The sequence below is a fragment of the Anabrus simplex genome, chromosome 2 (assembly GCF_040414725.1).
Source record: "Anabrus simplex isolate iqAnaSimp1 chromosome 2, ASM4041472v1, whole genome shotgun sequence".
Taxonomy (NCBI): domain Eukaryota; kingdom Metazoa; phylum Arthropoda; class Insecta; order Orthoptera; family Tettigoniidae; genus Anabrus; species Anabrus simplex.
In genome coordinates this window covers 169,867,950-169,887,457 of record NC_090266.1, presented here as the reverse complement: position 1 = coordinate 169,887,457, position 19,508 = coordinate 169,867,950, and the positions used below count along the sequence as shown (strand labels likewise).

Sequence of the window (19,508 nt, the reverse complement as noted above, 5' to 3'; positions counted from 1 at the left end):
TCTGATATAGTGAAAAATAAGGGAAACATCAGCGTCAGTCATGTCCAAGAGCCCATAACTCGCTCCATGGATTGTAAAGAGAGTTGCTATGGAGATCATTCCAGCAACGTTTTAGAGTATTTGTCAGTATTTTTTAAAACATTAACCCAATACTTGGCTTTCTTTTATACCTGAAGGAAGAGATCAAATCAAGATCAGCAATAATGCAAAAAATATGAAACTGCACAGAGCCGAGGGAGCAAGAAATCAAGTAAGACAAATCAAGTAAGCTAATGACAGGGAGAGGTGTGCCCACTTATGTGACTCACAATCTGGGGAACAAGGATGTGTTGGGATGAAGGGCCTCTCAGTGTGCATGCACCAATGCATTGCACAGTGCAAGGTGCATAAGACAACTTCACTAGGTTGACCACAGTGCAGATCCCTCACTCCTCGATTTTGAGCAATTGCGCTGTCTCTTTGTCTCTCTCTTTCCCTACGCCTGTTTCCCCCTTCCTTACTTGCTCTGCAGTGCTCCGCTATCCGAGCCAAGTTGAGCCAAGCTTAATCGAGTTGCCCCAAGACAAAAGGCTGCTCCGAACCAAGCCAAGTCAGACTGATGTGCGGTGCACAGAACCTCTGCGCCTCGTTTTGCACGCGTGAGATTTTGGGCGTTTGAGAGGCCCTGAGCTACATCAATGCAGTCAATAGACTGCTGACCTAAACCCAACAAATGATTTTGTTGAAATCTTTCTATACCATGATAGCTTTTTATATATTGTTACTAAACCATAATATCTCTGCTCCTTCTTATCCCATGTTCAGGATGAGAAAGGGAGGGAAATTTGTTAGGTTGGTAACCAGCTACAGAAACTATTAAAGTATGTGACTTCCTAAAGGAGCTAACAGCTTCAGGATAAGAGAAGCTGCTTTAATAAGAAGCCTTCAGTAGACAAATTGCCACCAAAACTCATCGTGTAGAAACTGTACTCCAAGTTAGGGGCAGTTACCATAAGTGTCTGTGCCTTATGTTAAAAGGTAGCTGACATTCACAATATTCAATATTCAATATTTCTTATAAAAACACAGTTAGAGGAAGAACAATATGGCTTTAGACTGAATGAAATGAAATGTCTTATGGCTTTTAGTGCCGGGATATCCCAGGACGGGTTCCGCTCGTTAGGTGCAGGTCTTTCTATTTGACGCCTGTAGGCAACCTGCGCGTCGTGATGAGGATGAAATGATGATGACAACACATACACCGAGCCCCCATGCCATTAGAATTAACCAATTAAGTTTAAAATCCCCGACCCGACCGGGAATCGAACCTAGGACCCTCTGAACCGAAGGCCAGTACGCTGACCGTTCAGCAAACGAGTCAGACTCTAGACTGAATAGATCAACAATAGACTTGATATTTACAGTGCGAACGATATTGGAAACAAATCTGGAAAGGAACAAGGAAATCATCTTCGTATTTTTGGATTTGGAAAAACTTTTTTTTTTTTTTTTTTGCTAGGGGCTTTACGTCGCACCAACACAGATAGGTCTTATGGCGACGATGGGATAGGAAAGGCCTAGGAGTTGGAAGGAAGCGGCCGTGGCCTTAATTAAGGTACAGCCCCAGCATTTCCTGGTGTGAAAATGGGAAACCACGGAAAACCATCTTCAGGGCTGCCGATAGTGGGATTCGAACCTACTATCTCCCGGATGCAAGCTCACAGCCACGTGCCTCTACGCGCATGGCCAACTCGCCCGGTGGAAAAAACTTATGATACAGTTAAAATACTGAAAAGGAATGTACCAAGATCATTAATTAACAGGATAAAAAAGTTATACTGTATCATGAGAGTAAAAGCAGTGTACAAGTGGGGAGTGGTGACTCTGAAATATTTTATACAAAGAAAGGTCTCACGAAAGGAAGTGCACTGTCGCCATTATTGTTTATTATATTGATGGATGAAGTCGTAAAATGTGTAAAACAGAGTATCAGTAGTGATGAAGTGAATGCTTTGGTATTTGGAGACGATGTGGTGATTTGGGGAAAGGGAGAAAAGGATGTACAAAGGAGACTGGACATTTGGAATGAAAACCTGAAGGAGTTTGGAATGGTAATTAGTAAAGAGAAGACTGTAGTTGTGCACTGTGGAAAAGAGAAAAAGAGAAGCCAAGTGAACATAGACGGAGAACAGTTAGAGAATGTAGAACAGTTTACATATCTGGGTAGCATTATTAATGGAAGTAATGAAATCAACCCTGAAATTAATAACAGACTAAGTAAAGGTACAACATTTTATTATAAAGTCAGAGATTTTTTATAGGATGACAAAGTACCCAAGAGAAAAAAATTAACATTATATAAACAGTATTTCATACCAATTGTAACATACGGACTAGAAACACTGATAACTAATAAGAGACAAGGTAGTAAGATCCAAGCAATAGATATGAAATTGTTAAGAACATCGGTTAAAAAGACATGAAGAGATAGAATTCAAAATATTAAATAAAAGAAGAGCTAAATATAGAACCGTTAGTATAGAACATACAGAAAGCAAGACTAAGATGTTCAGACACGTAAAAAGAATGGGAAAGGAACGGGTAGCAAGAAGGGAATTGGAAAGAGAAGTTAAGGGAAAGAGACCAGTTGGAAGACCGAGAAGAAGGTGGATGAATCAGCTTTGGAAGGACATTAGAGAAGCTGAATTGGATGTGGCAGAAGTAATGGAGCAGGACAAGTGGAAGGATAGAAAGGAGTGGAGGAGGCTTGTTAACCACACCCGGCCAACTGGAGTGGGACATTGATGATGATGATGATGATGATGATGATGATGATGATGATGATGATGATGATGATGATGATGATGATGATGATGACTTCTTGTGGCAATTTAACTGCAGTGGATACTTTGTCTCTCATGGCATTGATGGGAAATAAAATTACTGAAAATGATCCATATGTATCTTCTGGTATTCAAATGAACACTTTTGATCTTGATTTTAGGTTTGTGGATAAAATATGCACAGGAATATTTCTCTGCCTTTCCTCTTTGAAACAAAATACTGTAAGCTGATATTTTGACACTAATTGTTCCCCTCTGTAATGTAATCCTTAATGCTATTATTTTCCATCCTCAGAGGCCCAGGCTCAATTCCCATTACCGCTAGGGATTTAAGATTGACAGAAGGGCTGGTATGTGGTTAAAAAAGACATGCAGTCACCCTTGTTGGGAGTGTGGCTGAAAACAGCTGAACCCACTTTGAGGAATATGAGGACACGAGTTTGCTCTATCTGGCATGGTGGCTAACTGGTTAGCTTACTGGCATACAGCCCATGGGGTCCTCGATTCACTTCCCAGCCGGGTCAGGGATTTCACCCTTCAGTGAGGTAGTCGTTGGCCTCACGAGAGGCCACACACCATTACTGTTGTTGTTGTTGTTATTATTACAATAAATTTAGCAAATTTTTTTTAGTTTTATTTTGCTGTATCAATTTATTGCATATCATTATTTCATGTAATTTGCATACTGACAGTTGTAACTTGATCTAATAAGTTAATATACAACTTGATTTCTTCAATTCTAGATAAGCCATCACCTCCTAGAGGGCCACTCGATGTCTCAGGAATGACAGAGACATCATTTGTAATAGCATGGCAACCACCAGAAACTGATGGCGGAGCTCAGATTCTCGAATACATCGTTGAGAGGAGAGAGGTTAATAAAAAGGCATGGCAAAAGGTAGGTATTTATTATATTTATTTTCAAATCAGCTATATTTATACAATTCTCAACTGTTCAGTGTCAATAGATTATCTATAAGTACATCATTCCTTATATTTATTTCCCACCCATTGTAACATAGTAGTCAACAGTGCCTCATCGCCATAAGATCTATCTGTGCCGGTGCGACATAAAGTCAATTGATGTCTAGGCCAGGGGTTGTAGTAAGGATGTAAAGGAGGGGGCATATTAATTTCTGGAAAGACCCCATTTAGGGTATGGTTCCAGTGTATGGGACCCACACCAGGATTACTTGATTCGAGGAAAGCAGAACAATTTGTTCTGGGTGATTTCTGACAAAAGAGTAGTATGACAAAAATGTTGCAAACTTCAGCTGGCAAGACTGAGAGTGAGGAGAAGAGATGCTCGACTAAGTGGTACCGTCAAACGGGGCGATTTCGGACACAGAGGTGATTTCGGACAGTATGGTAGATTTGCCATATGTTGTTGCATAGCAACGAGCCGCCGGTGCTTTTCACTTACGCGCGCGTTTTAGTTTGACCTTGAGGTTATGTTTCCCGCGTTCTGCGCTTTTTATTATGAATCGACTTCATACATTGGAAAATTTCCCGTGTGCACTGGCATTGTTGAAAGTTCATGCATTATCATTAAGTGGATACTTTCGATTGTCGCGGCCGGAAGGAATGCATTATAACTCTGGTACTTTGTGAGATCAACTGACTGAAGTGTTTATAAACTATTGCTGTGGAATTTTGATATGATTTAGTAAAAATAGTGTTTTTACGCACATTTTACTGAAAACTGAAAGCAATCTGGGTGATTTCGGACAATGCCTAGAAATTATCAGGGGCAGAAAGAAGCTGCTTCAAGGTGTAATTAGGAACCAAAATTATTAGAAAAAGCCATAGGGCCTACTTGATATTAAATGTGGCAAGTTGTCTTATAGGAAAGTATTTGATTTGTATGGTATGCCTTGGTCCACCCTACAAAATAAAGCACGGAAAGTACATCCAAAAAATGGGAAGACAACCAATGCTAAATGAGGAAAAAGGAAATGTTCAAGGAAGCTCGTCACCCTCCGGCTATGCTCCAACACAACCTGCTACTTCCCGCCGCCGCTGCAAATAAAATAATCTTTCTGGGAAGTCGATTTTTGGCCGGACATCGGCCGAGATGAAAGCAGTGCAGAAACAAGTGATGGCGCTGGCAGCAGCAGTAAAAATGAATGCGATGAAGCACACAATGAATGTAATGACGTTCTGGCATTCCTTGTTGCAGATTATAAATACAAGTTGAGGAACAAAGAGCATACAGGCACTATTTTGGCCCGGCCTGAAATATTCGTTCAAGGGATGTGGATGTCAAATACTTGCGCTCATATAAAAACAACAGAAAAGTGTTTGTGTTCCCTAATATCCCTGCTGAGGATACAATAGCTAAAGAAAAAAATCAAAAAAATACTTCCAGTCCAAGTTGAGAAGAGAGGAATGTTTATTTTCAAAGAAAACGTATTTCAGTTTTATAGGCCGTGACAGGTACATATTCATTGTATCGACCTGTTTTGCACTGAGATTTGTATCGTTTGTAAGAAAAAATATTAAGATCTTTCAGTAGGATCTATGTGCAGTTTACAACTATTAATATTACAATTTAGAACAGAAAACTTTACATTTACCTCGTCAGAAAATAAAGATCGATCAGTAACACATTACATTTATCACTACAATGATTTTAACCAGCTAGTCATATTTTGGACACCCTCAGAACACTTTAAATATCACAACACTAAAGCAAAAAGAACGAAGAATTGAAATAAAGGACTATTTTCGTCCGAAATCACCTAATACACTTTGAAACTTTGGACAGCGGTTTGAAAAGCATGTGCGTCCGAAATCACCCTGAATTACAGGGTGAATTCGGACACTCCTTTTTGTCTTCTCAGGAAAACATTCATTGGCGCATATTTTTCGTTTGTAGGGTATTGCATTAATTGGATATATTCCTCATTATTAGAATGACAAACAATACAATTTAAGATTCCCTTCGTGAGTTAAGACGAAAATAACCTCAAAACCGTCCGAAATCACCCCGTTTGACGGTATGTATATAAAATAATATAAAATTTATTTCTCTTCCACCTATTCAATACAATCATAAAATCAGGTTTAATCCTCATTAAAATATGAAATGGTACATGTTCCGCCCCTTTTAAAGGGCATCATTAGCCATAGCATCACCTCAAAACCGAACCAGGCACCTATTTAAAATATAACCTATGACTATTAAAAGAATTATTAGGTACATATAAGAATTTAACTTAATATGTAGCCGTTATGTAAGGACTAGATTAGATGCGAGAAATATTAACATATTGATGACCAAGGCCAGAGTCAAATGTAAGATATGACTTAATTAAGCTAAATGGTACAAATGACAGTGATGAGTGATGATCCAAGTTAAAATATTATATAAAACTTAATGAGGAAATACATTCCAACGCAGTGAAGTTTTGGCATAATATTTAACCATCTACTATGTTCCTGTATCAGTTCTTATTTTAAAGGAGTTGGTATGGGTTCCAATGTTTTTAGCTTGCAACTTGTGGAGATAGAAGTTACTTTTTGTCATGGTTCTAATTAGAAACTATTATTGAACTTTAAAATACAATACAAATCAATACAATACAAATCAAAACCTAAATGATCCAATATATAATAAAAGCCCCATTTATGACCAGATACCAAGCCTATTCCATAAGTTAAATCTTCAAGATAATAAATTCTTTAAAGTTTTCAAGACAAAAACAATAAGCACTCCCACTAGGCTGACAAACACATCACGCCCCTCTTTCCCACCAGATGCGAGTAAATCCTCTCCGCACGCAACCCACAAGCCCATAGCCCCGCCTTCTCAAGTTCACTCCCCTCCACTAAGACTACACACTTACAATACGAGAAGCAGAACGTCGGCGGCCACCAGTACTCTAAAAACCTTTCACACAGCAAGATAACATTCCAGCGGAGTTAAAAGTAAGTGTCAACACCTCAGTACTTATATTTTGCTTGTTTATCTTCCCCTCATTTTCTTTCATTTCTTCAATTTCGTTAACTTTAAACTTCTCCGTTTTACAGAGCTTACATACATCTGACAGTGTGATATTTACATCTTGTACCACAGCCTGTTTTCCCCTTTTTTATCAACAAGCTAACGTCAAAATGCCACAACAACTGCAAGGCACACCAACAACATAGTATTAGAGTACAACATAAGAAGATGGCCCAATGACACCTTAACAAATTCATCAAGTTGTCACCAATTTTAAAGTTCAATAATAGTTTTTAATTAGAACCATGACAAAAAGTAACTTCTATCTCCACAAGCTGCATGCTAAAAACTCCTTTAAAATAAGAACTGACACAAGAAAGTAGTAGATGGTTAAATATTACGCCAAAACTTCATTGCATTGGAATGTATTTCCTTATTAAGTCTTATAAAATATTTTAACTTGAATCTTCACTTATCATTGTCATTTGTACCATTTAGCTTAATTAAATCATATCTTACATTTGACTATGGCCTTGGCCATCAATACGTTAATAATTCTTGCTACATAACAACTACATATTAAGTTAAATTCTTATATGTACCTAATAATTCTTTTAATAGTTATAGGTTAAATTTTAAATAGGTGCCTGGTTTGGTTTAGAGGTGATGCTATGGCTGATGATGCCCTTTAAAAGGGGTGAAACATGTACCATTTCATATTTTAATGAGGATTAAACCTTGATTTTATGATTGATTGTATTGAAATGAAATGAAATGGCGTATGGCTTTTAGTGCCTGGAGTGTCCGAGGACAGGTTCAGCTCACCAGATGCAGGTCTTTTGATTTGACTCCCGTAGGCGACCTGTGCGTCGTGATGAGGATGAAATGACGATAAGGACAACACATACACCCAGCCTTCATGCCAGCGAAATTAACCAGTTATGGTTATAATTCCTGACCCTGCTGGAAATCGAACCCGGGACCCCTGTGACCAAAGGCCAACACACTAACCATTTAGCCATGGAGCCGGACATTGATTGTGTTGAATAGGTGGAAGAGAAAATAAATTTTATATTATTTTATATGAATTACTTTCAATACAGATTTCACAAGTAATCTTATAACTTGTAAGTGGTATGTTCCAAGCTGTCTTCGAAGAGATGGTGTGGAATGACATTAGTTGAAGAATAACCTTGAATGGCACTTTTAAAAGTAGGAAAGAAAATGATCTGAAGATAAAGTTGGAATTCAAGAGGACAAATTGGGACAAGGATGAGGAGCAAGGGATTGAAATAATTTATCAAGGGAAATGTTCGATAAATTTTTCAAGTTCTTTGAAAACATTTAAGAAAATGCTAGGTAAACAACTGATAGGAAATCTGCCACCTAGGCGACAACCCTAAATGGAAGTCGGTCGGTCGGTCGGTCGGTCGGTCGGTCGGTCGGTCGGTCGGTCGCAGAGCTGTTGAGTTTCCAACCAGCCTTTGGGCTGAGTAGTCAGCATACATTACTTTAGTTACAACCATATCTTGTAGTTTTCCAAGTTTTATTTAAACTGATTTTTTTGAACTGGAGAAACTGTTTACTGGTTCAAGTATCTGAAAACTGAAGCAGTGAAAAAAAGTTGTCTATCATGGGATTTTGAGAGAAATGATGAAAGTTGGATGTTTTTTGTTAGAATAATATTCTTATTATATTATTTGATTGTGGTACCAGATTTTCAAGTCATTATTTAGACCTGTTAGTGTTATAAAATAACAGCAATGTCTGGTATATACCTGACACTCACTAGGAAACCATACCTTAAGTCATGCAACCAGATTTTACAAGACGAGGAAAAGGTGTAAAATGGTTAGAAATATCTATTTTACTACAATACCAGCTTGATCCTTAAACTGCATTATGGTAGCATCAACAACAGCTGCCAGCATGGACTGGGAAGTCTCTAAAAGAACGCTTCCTATACAAGTTATGCCAAAGCAAGCCCATGCCACAACAGCCCTGTTGTGCATTGGTCTAACAATCGACCTCTGCTCAGCCCATTGGCCGGCAGTTTATAAGGTGTCGCCTGATCAGCATGACAAAACCTTGGCACTCTAGACTGGGTTCAATATCTCACCATCAGAGAAATCACCAATTGTATCCCTGTACACTGAGTAGACCTTGAATCAGCCCTCTGATCCAAGTAAAAATCTCTGACCTGAATCCCTGACCTGGCCGGGAATTAAACCCGGGGCGTCTGCATAAGAGGCTGGCATGCTACTCCTAGACTGTGGGACTTGCACACAGGTTATACACAGTAATAAATTCAGTAAAGCCTGTCTAACAACATTAAACTTAGAGCAAATGCTCAATGTTCCAGCTAGAGGTTTTTGTTTTCAAGAAAACAGTCACTATATTTGTACTATCAGAATGTAAAATAAACAAAAATTGACATTTCCGGATTTAAGGTGGCTGTATTTAGACTCAATTAGGGGTGGGGAAAGAAATTCAAAATTGGTCTTAGTATAGTGTACTTTGTTGCAATACAAATTATTTACTCACTTGTATTTTCTTTATTTGGTCTTATTTAATCAAAAAGTGATATATCGGAATACGATGAAACTTCATAGCTTCACACACTGAGCCCACAGTCCCAAATTCCTCTTCCCAAATCAGAATCTGAATGATCTTTAATAACATAGTTATTGACTTAGTTTTTATTACCGGTATAGCTAGAATTGTATTGGTATCTTGCCCATAATTTTTGCTATGAAAGAGATTTTATTGGGTTTATAGGCATCAGATTAGTATATACATTTTTGTCCTGATTCTGTCTTCAGAAACATGTTGTATGTTCCAACACCAGTGCTTGTTTCTGAGGCTTATGTGTACAATATTCTCAAGCAATACAAAAGAAAGTAGTTTTACAATTTCGTATTTTACATTTATATTACTTTCTTTTTTCAGCAACTCTTCAATTTAGAAGTGCTTCATATATACAGGCTGAGTCAGCTAAACTCTTCACCTCAAATAATTTGTAAACCCTTAAAGATGTTGAAACTATGTTTTCAATTTTGGTAATGTTTCGAAGGGGGCATGTAATACTTTTCCCCGAGACTTAAGAAATACTGAGACAACAGTACTAAATTTGTCTTTTAAAAAAAATGGAATTATACTGTTTTCTACACTTATCATTAGAGTTACTGACATTGCGAATTCAAGAGTGTGATTACTTTCAAAATCTGACCAGTACGTGTTGAGAAAATAGAATGTGTTCAAACATACTTCATTAACCAGCTGTGGATGGCCGTATTGGAATGAATCCTAACCAGGCAGCCATGACATACAGAATTCCAACACCTTCTGACAGCTAGATATTTGCTCTGCTGTGTCTGCAAATACACCATAACATCAGTGTATGATTTAGAAACCTCTATTATTATCATAGGTACCTGGTAAAGAATAAATGAATATGTGATTGAAGGCTTCTAAGGGATAACACTATTATTCTCATGTGACATTTAACCAATATCAATGAATGTTTGAGATTAAACCAGTTATATTTATTCTGTAATAACATAACATGAAGAAACAAAAAAGAGTCTGAAGGTATGTAATAAAGGGGAAAATGGTTAACATTACACATCAGGACAATAATATTGTCCCTTAGAAGCCATTGCGTATCCGTTCTTTCCCTTTACTTGTAACTTTAATGATGTTACAGTCTTCTAAATTACACGATCTTATCATAGTGTATTCTCGTTTACATCAGACTGAATACCTAGCTGTCTGGAAAGCCTGGAAGATCTCTGTATTTCAGCAGGCTCAGGATTGATACTTAGCATATGTGTTGACTGCTGGTTAGTAATTCATTCAAATAAGGCAGTCCTGGCCAGCAAATGAAGCATGTTTGAAGACATTCTATTTTCTGAAGGAGTACTTATCGGATTTTGAAAATAATCACTTCTTTGAATTTGCAATCTTTATTATTCTAATGCTAGGTGTATAAAATAGTGTTGTTCCATTTAAAAGAATAAAGTATCATTATCTCAGCAGATATTGACACTCTGGAAAAGTACTGCAAGTTCAATTATGAACCCATTGGGAACATTACTGAAATTGAAAGCAGGTTTCCGTTATCTTTAACAGTTTACTAGATATTTTAGGTGAACATTTTAGTTGACTCAGCATGTATATATGGTTAGTTTCATAATACTCTCAGGTCCAGAAATTTTAATTCACATATCCTAAATCGTATACTTAAAAATATTGACAGTTTTCATTTTTGATTAGAGTGTTCGACATCCATTAAAGTATAGACATAATTTCACTTACTTTAAGTCTGGCTCCATGACTAAATGGTTAGCGTGCTGGCCTTTGGTCACAGGGGTTCTGGGTTCGATTCCCAGCAGGGTCAGGAATTTTAACCATAATTGGTTAATTCCCCTGGCACAGAGACTGGGTGTATGTGTTGTCTTCATCATCATTTCATCCTCATCATGACACGCAGGTCACCTACGGGAGTCAAATCAAAAGACCTGCACCTGGCGAACCGAAGTCCTCGGACACATCCCGGCACCAAAAGCCATACACCATTTTGTTTCATTACTTACTAACATCATGGAAATCATTCTGCAAATTTACTTATAACATACCACCACAATGCAGTTGTGACACACAAAATAATTCCATTGTAAATGAGGACTGTTGTAATATCATTACTAAATGCCTTTGAACATATATAGCAGAAGGTATATTCTGGCCCCCATAATACCTTTCCCTCAGACTTGTAAATGATTCAATACTTTCTTCAACTGCAGCCAGTTATCACATTCTATATAGTGTTTAAAACATCCGATACAATAGGAATTCGTACAAAAGGAATTCATGGCATTTGGGCACCAAATGCTCACACAATTGAAAATCAAATTCTTTTTACCAGAACAAGGAAGTTCATTCAACCTAAAAGACCTGAAATACCTCCTTGGCTTAATGGTCAGCATATAGATATTTTCTTCAGAAGGCCCTGGGTTTGAATCCTGGCTGTATCAGGGATTTTAACTGCATATGGCTAATTCGCTTAGCTTAGGGACTGGGTATTTGTGTTCATTCTGATATACATCTCTTCATCTACATTTAACATACCACTCTACCAACCACCACAGAAATAAGCAATAGTGAATACATCCCTCCACGTAGGGTTGGCATCCGGAAAGGCATCCAGCCATAAAACTGGGCCAGGTCCTCATAAACTGCTGACCCTAAGAAATTGGGGATAAGGTCAGGAAGAAGAAGGAAGAAAAAAAAAGGCCCGAAATATACATGCTAAGATACTGAAAATATGGTTAAATCTGTTAGGAAACTTTAAGACATACAGAAATATTTCAAATGTAGAATTCCTACCTAACTTTTTCATAAGACAATGCCATCACACTGAATTATCTACATTCAAACCCTTATCTCTTGACCTTAGAAATTGCAAGCTATTAAAATATTATATTTAGAAATCCTGTATTTTACTTTAAACAGTATTCAGATATAGTAATTTTCTGCCATACTTTATGCACATTATCAAGTAATCCACCAATATCTTGTCCTGTTTCAAGGATTCTGCTATTGCTTATGATCATCATTGCTATCAGATACAGTACAAATAATGCACTGAGATGTCCTGTTATAACAACTTGAATGGAATTCTCTTAAGAGAATATTCTTCCTTGTTTAGGTTGGCAGCACAGCAAGAGAAGTAACTCATATAGAAGTGTCTGGATTAAAAAGCCATGTATCATATCACTTCCGGATAACAGCAAGGAATGAAGTTGGAGTCAGTCTGCCGTATGCACCTGAAGAACCAATTACTACAGGAAGACTAATTAGTAAGTTCAAGTCTTTAGTCAGTTCTATTCTAAGTATAATAAGTACTTATACAAAATCCATGGAATCATTTACAGGATAACTGTATGAATTTTAATGAATTTGCTCTAGTAAAATGTAAATTGTTGACCAATATTTGTTTTTGTTAATGTTAATTATAGACACGAAACCTTAGCAGTCTTGGTTATAAAAGAACTCTAATGAATTCATAGAGTATGGCTGTGTAACATTTACGTTCATTCTGTCTCTGTATCTTTTGAAATTGATTTTATAGACAATTAAGCTGATGTCCACCATATACTGTTAAGTTGAAGTCATTAGGAATTTATTTTGAATCTTCTGTTTAACTTTATTTCATCCATCTAGCAGTCTGTCAAAATTTGTATTGAGATTATTCCATAGCACTGCACATTTGTAAGTCGTTTCTTCCTGTTGTCTATCAATCTGTTTCCATATTTATCATCAATCATTTCCCTGAAGAAGAATCTGGTCATTCTCAAGCATGAAAAGAACATATGGCATATTTCAATTGGTTTGTAATTGTGTATCAGAAGCTGCTAATCATTATCTTCAGCAGTATTACCATATTTACTCATTAAAAATGTTTATGATATATATTATGCTCCATTCATCTTGCGTTCCGAGATTGATGTTTACTTATCCTTAAAATGTCAAACACTACCACTCTACAAAACATATTGTATGTATTGTACTTACTCACATACAACACCCATATTTTATTCATTATTTAATGCCAAAAAATTGAGGAGGGTCTTATGTACGAAGGCTGTTTTTTTCAACATTTGGTGGGCTATAAGAAAAAGAGATATTGACATTAAAAAATTATTTTATCACCAAACGTTTAGTAGTTTCATACTTATTTTTTCTCATAACCACCAAAATGATTTAGGCATTTGTCGTATCGTGACACCAGCTTTCCGATGCCATCTGCAAAGAAGTCTGCCGCGAGTGAGGTAATGTGCATCTGGAGAACTCCTGAAGTTCTTTGTTTGTCTGCCACAAATGGATCATTTCAAGGTCTTTTCTGTACACAATTGTGACTCAACACTAGGATACTGGAAACTTTGTTCACGTTGGGTCCCAACAGTTTTGACAGATAATCAGAAAACTCAGCGAATGACGTCAGCCGTAATGTGTCTCACGCTTTACCACAGTGAGGGAGAAGAGTTTTTTTAAGTCTGTCATTACTGGCGTTGAAACTTGGGTCCTGTATGACACTCCAGAAACAGTCTAAGCAATGGGTGCATCCTTCTTCTGCAAACAAGCCAGAAAAGTTTAAACTGACACTGAGCAACAGGAAATCAATGGCTACCATAAAGGTGTCTTGTTGGTGACTTTATGGAACAGGAGGCTGTCCAGATGAACATTACCTCACTGGCGGCAGACTGCTTTGCAGATGGCACCGGAAAGCTGGTGGCACGGTACGACAAAGGCTTAAATTGTTTTCGTGATTATGTGGAAAAATACGTATGAAACCACGAAGCATTGGGTGATAAAATCATTTTGTTATGTCAGTATGTCTTTTTTTATAGCCCACCGGAATTTGAAAAGAAACAGCCCTCGTATCTGCATATCTAAAAAATTAGAAGGTTATCAAAACATGAATTAATCAATAAAAGTCAACCACCTGATAAGTATACACTCACAAAGAGTTTGGAATATTGTGGAATTAGACATGTTATGTCATGGGGCATTTGTAAGTCTTGTTGTAAATGATAGAGAGCACTATATACACAAGTAATTCAAGTGCTTGTTTGCAGTTCAGTGGATGTCTCTCCCTAAGGTCTGCATTGAGCCTTGGGTGAAATATGCCATTTTAGTTGAATACTTGTAGAGATGTATGGAGTGCGGTGCAAGCTTCAGCTAGTTTGACATTTCATAAACAATGCGGATTTCCTAGTTTGACCGAGACAGAATTTGTGACATTGATTCAGGGTGGACATACACAAGCATCAGTATCATGCACCAAAGAAGTCATCCACAGTGCAGTGTCTAAAACGTAGAAAAGGTATCATAAGACCAATGATACGACTGACAGACCGAGCATGACAACACCACATTAAGATTAATATATATGCATAACACTGCAGAGGAGACAAACTTTGACTGCTCAACAATTTCAAGATGACTTCTTGAGGGCAACCCGGGTCTGTGTATCTGCACAAACTGTACACATCCAGCTGTATATTACTCAATTAAGGTAATTTCAACCAATTCAATGTGTTCCACTAGAGAATCATCATCATGTTGGGAGAATTGGGGGTTTAATGCATGGCATAATGCCATGTTTGCAGATGGTACCCAAATATCATTTAGGCCAGATATATGATGACAAGGGGTGTGGTGATGTAAAGGACATGGTAGAAAGTACCAGCACATTCATGAGGTGCATGCATTTGGATTGAGATTATGTATGGCCATCGTATACCGTTGATACTAATTCAAGGAATGTTAACTGTCCATCAGTATACCAATGAAATTCTTTGACCATTTGTATAACTCTTTAGGGATGAATACTACTCTGAATTCATTTTCATCCACGACAATGCTTGTCCTAATTGAAGTGTATCAATGACAAACTTCTTAAGAGAGGTGGGTATCAATCATATGAATTGGCCAGCTAAATTCACCAGACATGTAGGCCTACTGCGTTAAGCATGCATGGGACATGTTGAAAATGGCTGGTTTTGATTGTCCACAACCTTCACAGACACATTCACACCTCGGTAGTGTTGCCTAGATAGAATGGGACCTCCTTTCTCAAGATGACTTCAATGTACTGATCGCAAGCATGTCACAGCAAGTCAGAGACCTGAACAATGCCACATGGTACTAAGACAGAGTGTACAAGGGGCAACCTTTACTAAGGAGAGAATATCATACAAATTGTAACCTTTCCATTACTACTGTTTATTTGCATTAGATATTGAAGGAAAAACATTTGAAATTGTAAAAGTTTACATTTCCAGGTTGTGAGTCTCTGTGATACAATAGACAACATTCTGTAATATTGTTACTGCATTGAATCTTTGATATTCCAAACTTTTATGTGGTGTATATATTGCAAAACAGTAAGTTAATTATGGAAATTGAATATATATTCACGTTTTTCATTATATGTATCTGCTGCAATTGTGGTTGGAGGTGTCTGCGTTCATAGAGCAGCCCTAATTTAATGTACAAGCTTTGCACCTGAAATATATAAAAAATAACATAAGGGATATTCTACATTTTAACTTAAAAGTTGATTCTTACATTATCATTAGAAGAGACACTTTCAAAATAAATCAAATTCACCTGGTGTTATGTATTGTTCATCGTTACTGTCATCATAGTCTCCCTTATCACTGCCTTCTGAGTTTCCATTTGCAGAATAGTTGGTTTCCAATACTGCATCATCTTCTGATCCATCCTGTGCACACAAAATTCCAGTTTATGTGAAAGTTTGTTCAATAATTTGTAGCATGTAAAGTCCCAAGGCTCGAACTATCCATTCACAGACGGTTTCAGTGGATGATTAAGGATCTTGGCACATCAGAATAAAGCAGAGTCTGATTTGTGTTTCCTAACTGCGACAGGAGATATTGGTGTTCTTGCTGCTGTCAAGACATCAACTGATGAAATGTTATTATGGAGAACTTTATCTGTGTATTCTTCCAGCAATTGCTGAGACAGTGATGTACACGTCTGTAAACTAAGGTTGTTGATTCATATGAAGTGCACAGTCCTACCTCTGCTTGCTTTAAACTCATTTTCACTGATTGCTTTATTCTTTGCTAGTTCACGCACCTTCATTTGTAAACACACTGTTGCCCTTGTTCCTGGTCTCCTGCACCCACACTCGTTATTCACTTCAGAATACTGACACAATTTTGGTCTATAAAATATTCACCACTCTTTTTCTTGACCATTAGTTTTTCTTTTTGATTTTGCCAGTATCGCATCATATGTGGTTGAACAGCGAATTTACAGGTCATAGAAAATCTTTTTACATTTATTACTGATAGCACTCATGATATTGCACAACTTACTTGATTGAAGGTCACTTTCCAAATGAGTTGCTGTTAGCAATCATGCTACCTGGTAAGTGTACTGTCAAAGTCTTACTGGCCTGTAATTTTCAACTTTTATCACCCTTTCCTTTATACACAGGTGCTGCTATAGCAACTCTCCATTCATTTGGTATAACTCCTTCATGCAAACAATAATCAAATAAGTACTTCTGATATGTTACTATATCCCAACCCATTGTCTTTAGTATATCCCCAGAAATCTTACCAATTCCACCTGCTTTTCTAGTTTTCAACTAACAGGTATGTACCTTTAAAATTGGTACAGATTGGTAAGGACCCCTCATAAAGAGATTGAGGAGGTACAGATTAGAGAGAAATAGAGTTTGGAATGGTTGCAGTAGTAAGGAGAGATTGCAGGTACTTACTAGGAAATTGAATTAAGCTAAAAACATCAGCTAAGGATATAATAATTTCGTGTGGCTATTTCTAGCCAGGTGCAGCCCTTGTAAGGCAGACCCTCTGATGATCATGGGCGGCATCTGCCATGTGTAGGTAACTGCGTGTTATTGTGGTGGAGGATAGTGTTATGTGTGGTGTGTGAGTTGCAGGAATGTTGGGGACAGCACAAACACTCAGCCCCCGAGCCATTGGAATAGACCAATGAAGGTTAAAATCCCCGACCCAGCCGGGAATCGAACACGGGACCCTCTGAACCGAAGGCCAGTACACTGACCATTCAGCCAACGAGTTGGACAGCTAAGGATAATATGATGATGAACATAATTGGCAGCCACATGAATTTTAGAGAGAAATTGAAGGATATGTATGGATACCATAAGGCAGAAACAGGCTCCAGGAAGGACATTCTGGGGATCATTATTGAACAAGTGAAGTGTGTATGTGAGGACTTACAGAAGGCAGAAGTATTCATTCAGCAGTATGTAAAAGTAGTTGGATATAATGATAATGTCCATTTGGAGGAGGCAACTAATACTGGAGAATTACTAAAATTTACCTGTGGTAGTAAGGACATTTACAAAAGGATATGAAAGTTGAAAGCTAGAAAGTCAGTTGGGAATGATAGATTTCTGGGGATATATTAAAGGCAATGGGTTGGGATATAGTGCCTCATGTGAAATGCTTATTTGATTACTCTTTAGATGAAGGAGTGATTCCAAATGAATGCAGTGTTGCAATAGTAGTACCAGTGTACAAGGAAAAGTATGATAAACATAAAGCAGATAATTGTTTGTAAGCCCTAGGAAAGCATTCTTTCTAATGGTATAGACACACTTGCAAATTTCCTGACTGGTTTGATATAAGGCACTTCAGGTTTAAAGGAACCAACCTTCACTACAAATTTATTCCAGGATAATATCTTGTTTCCTTTGTGTATTCCTAACTGGTATATGAATATGTGTCGTCTGGTTTTAGAAACTAGAATAGTTTTGAAGCTATCAGTGCAACACTGGTCTAACCAACTTTGTTTTTAATGAAGTGTGGTATCGGTCTTTAATGGCTTAATCTCAGTGTCTAGAATAGCCAAAGCCATCTGCCACCAACATTAATGATGTTTCATCTCATCAACATGCTTCTACATCAGATTCCGATAATATAAAGGGCTATTATAGTCCGATATTGCACTTCATCAAAAATGTTGGATAGGCCATTATTGCGTTGATAGCCACATTTATCAGTGTCTTATATAATAAGAATGAAATGGTGCCATTAACTAATTTATCCATAAATTGTTGTGGATACTAACTTTTTTCAAACTATCCAAGTAATTTCTCATTAAATGAAGAGTGAGATCTAGAGTTGATATACTGTAGAATTTAAAATATGACAGTTTTAAGAATCTCTATTTTCTTTTACTGACGGCTTTACTGATGTACTAATTAAATGAAAGGACTTGAAAGCTGCAGTTCACATGGAGGAATTCAGATCATGGTGAGCTGAATTTGGAAAAAAGCTGTTGTGCATTCTTCTTGAAACACAGACAGGATGGTATCCAAGTTTTCCTGTTCCACAGTGATGAATGGAGAATCATTTATTCCAAATGATGGTGAAATAATTTTCCTTACAAATATATTTATTAGTTTTCTGTAACATTCTCCTTTTTCCTTTTGTGTGTCATTTTTTCCTCTTTTTTTTTTTTTTTTTTTAAATGTCGTAATATAAAATGAAAAATATGGAACAAATAATGATTATCTTATAGTAGTAAGCAAAGGGGATAATAAGAACAGTTCATCAATATTCAGTGAAATAAGTGGGCTATAGTATTTATTTAAGGTAGGGCCTATTTATCATCAAGTAATTTGATAGCTTTATTTCTAACATAATATTGGGGCATTTAACTTACAAATAGTAGATAAAATTTAATTTTATCAATGGAATATCAGTTATCAAATAAATACAACTGGTTAAAAGAATATTCAATATACATCCAGTAAAACGGAAATTGCAACAGCATGGAGGAATGGGTCGTTCATGTTGATACTAGAAATATTGGGCGGTGCCAGCCAGATATGTAAATGATACCAGTTTAAGGCCACTCAAATTTTTCATACAGCCCTCCTCACTTGATTGGTCATGTGCAAACTACGTCCAGTATGCGAAGCCCAGTAGAGCTTAGTTGATGTGTAGTCTGCGAGGTACAGTACATGAAATGTTGGCTTGTGAAACATGCCTTGCCAGCAGGTATGAACAGGATATTAACAGTGGTCAACAGCTGAGAAGGCCCAGATAATTGGTCTGCATGGGAGTGAGCTATCTTTGTCATAAAAGGAAAAGAAAGTTCCACCTGATCAATACTTTTTATTTACATGTAATGCAGATTATCACATGTCT

General features: G+C 37.2%; 1 protein-coding gene across 5 annotated transcripts in view; it reads left to right on the top strand.

Moving 5' to 3' along the window:
* The window catches only part of LOC136863970 (titin), a 348,159-nt gene that overhangs the window by 304,178 nt on the left and 24,473 nt on the right, over positions 1 to 19,508 (top strand). For all 5 annotated transcript variants that reach the window (XM_067140439.2, XM_067140437.2, XM_067140436.2 and 2 more), the window contains 2 exons: positions 3,566 to 3,720; positions 12,476 to 12,626. In XM_067140439.2, coding sequence (XP_066996540.2) covers positions 3,566 to 3,720; positions 12,476 to 12,626 — 306 coding nt within the window. The remainder of the gene's footprint in view (positions 1 to 3,565; positions 3,721 to 12,475; positions 12,627 to 19,508) is intronic.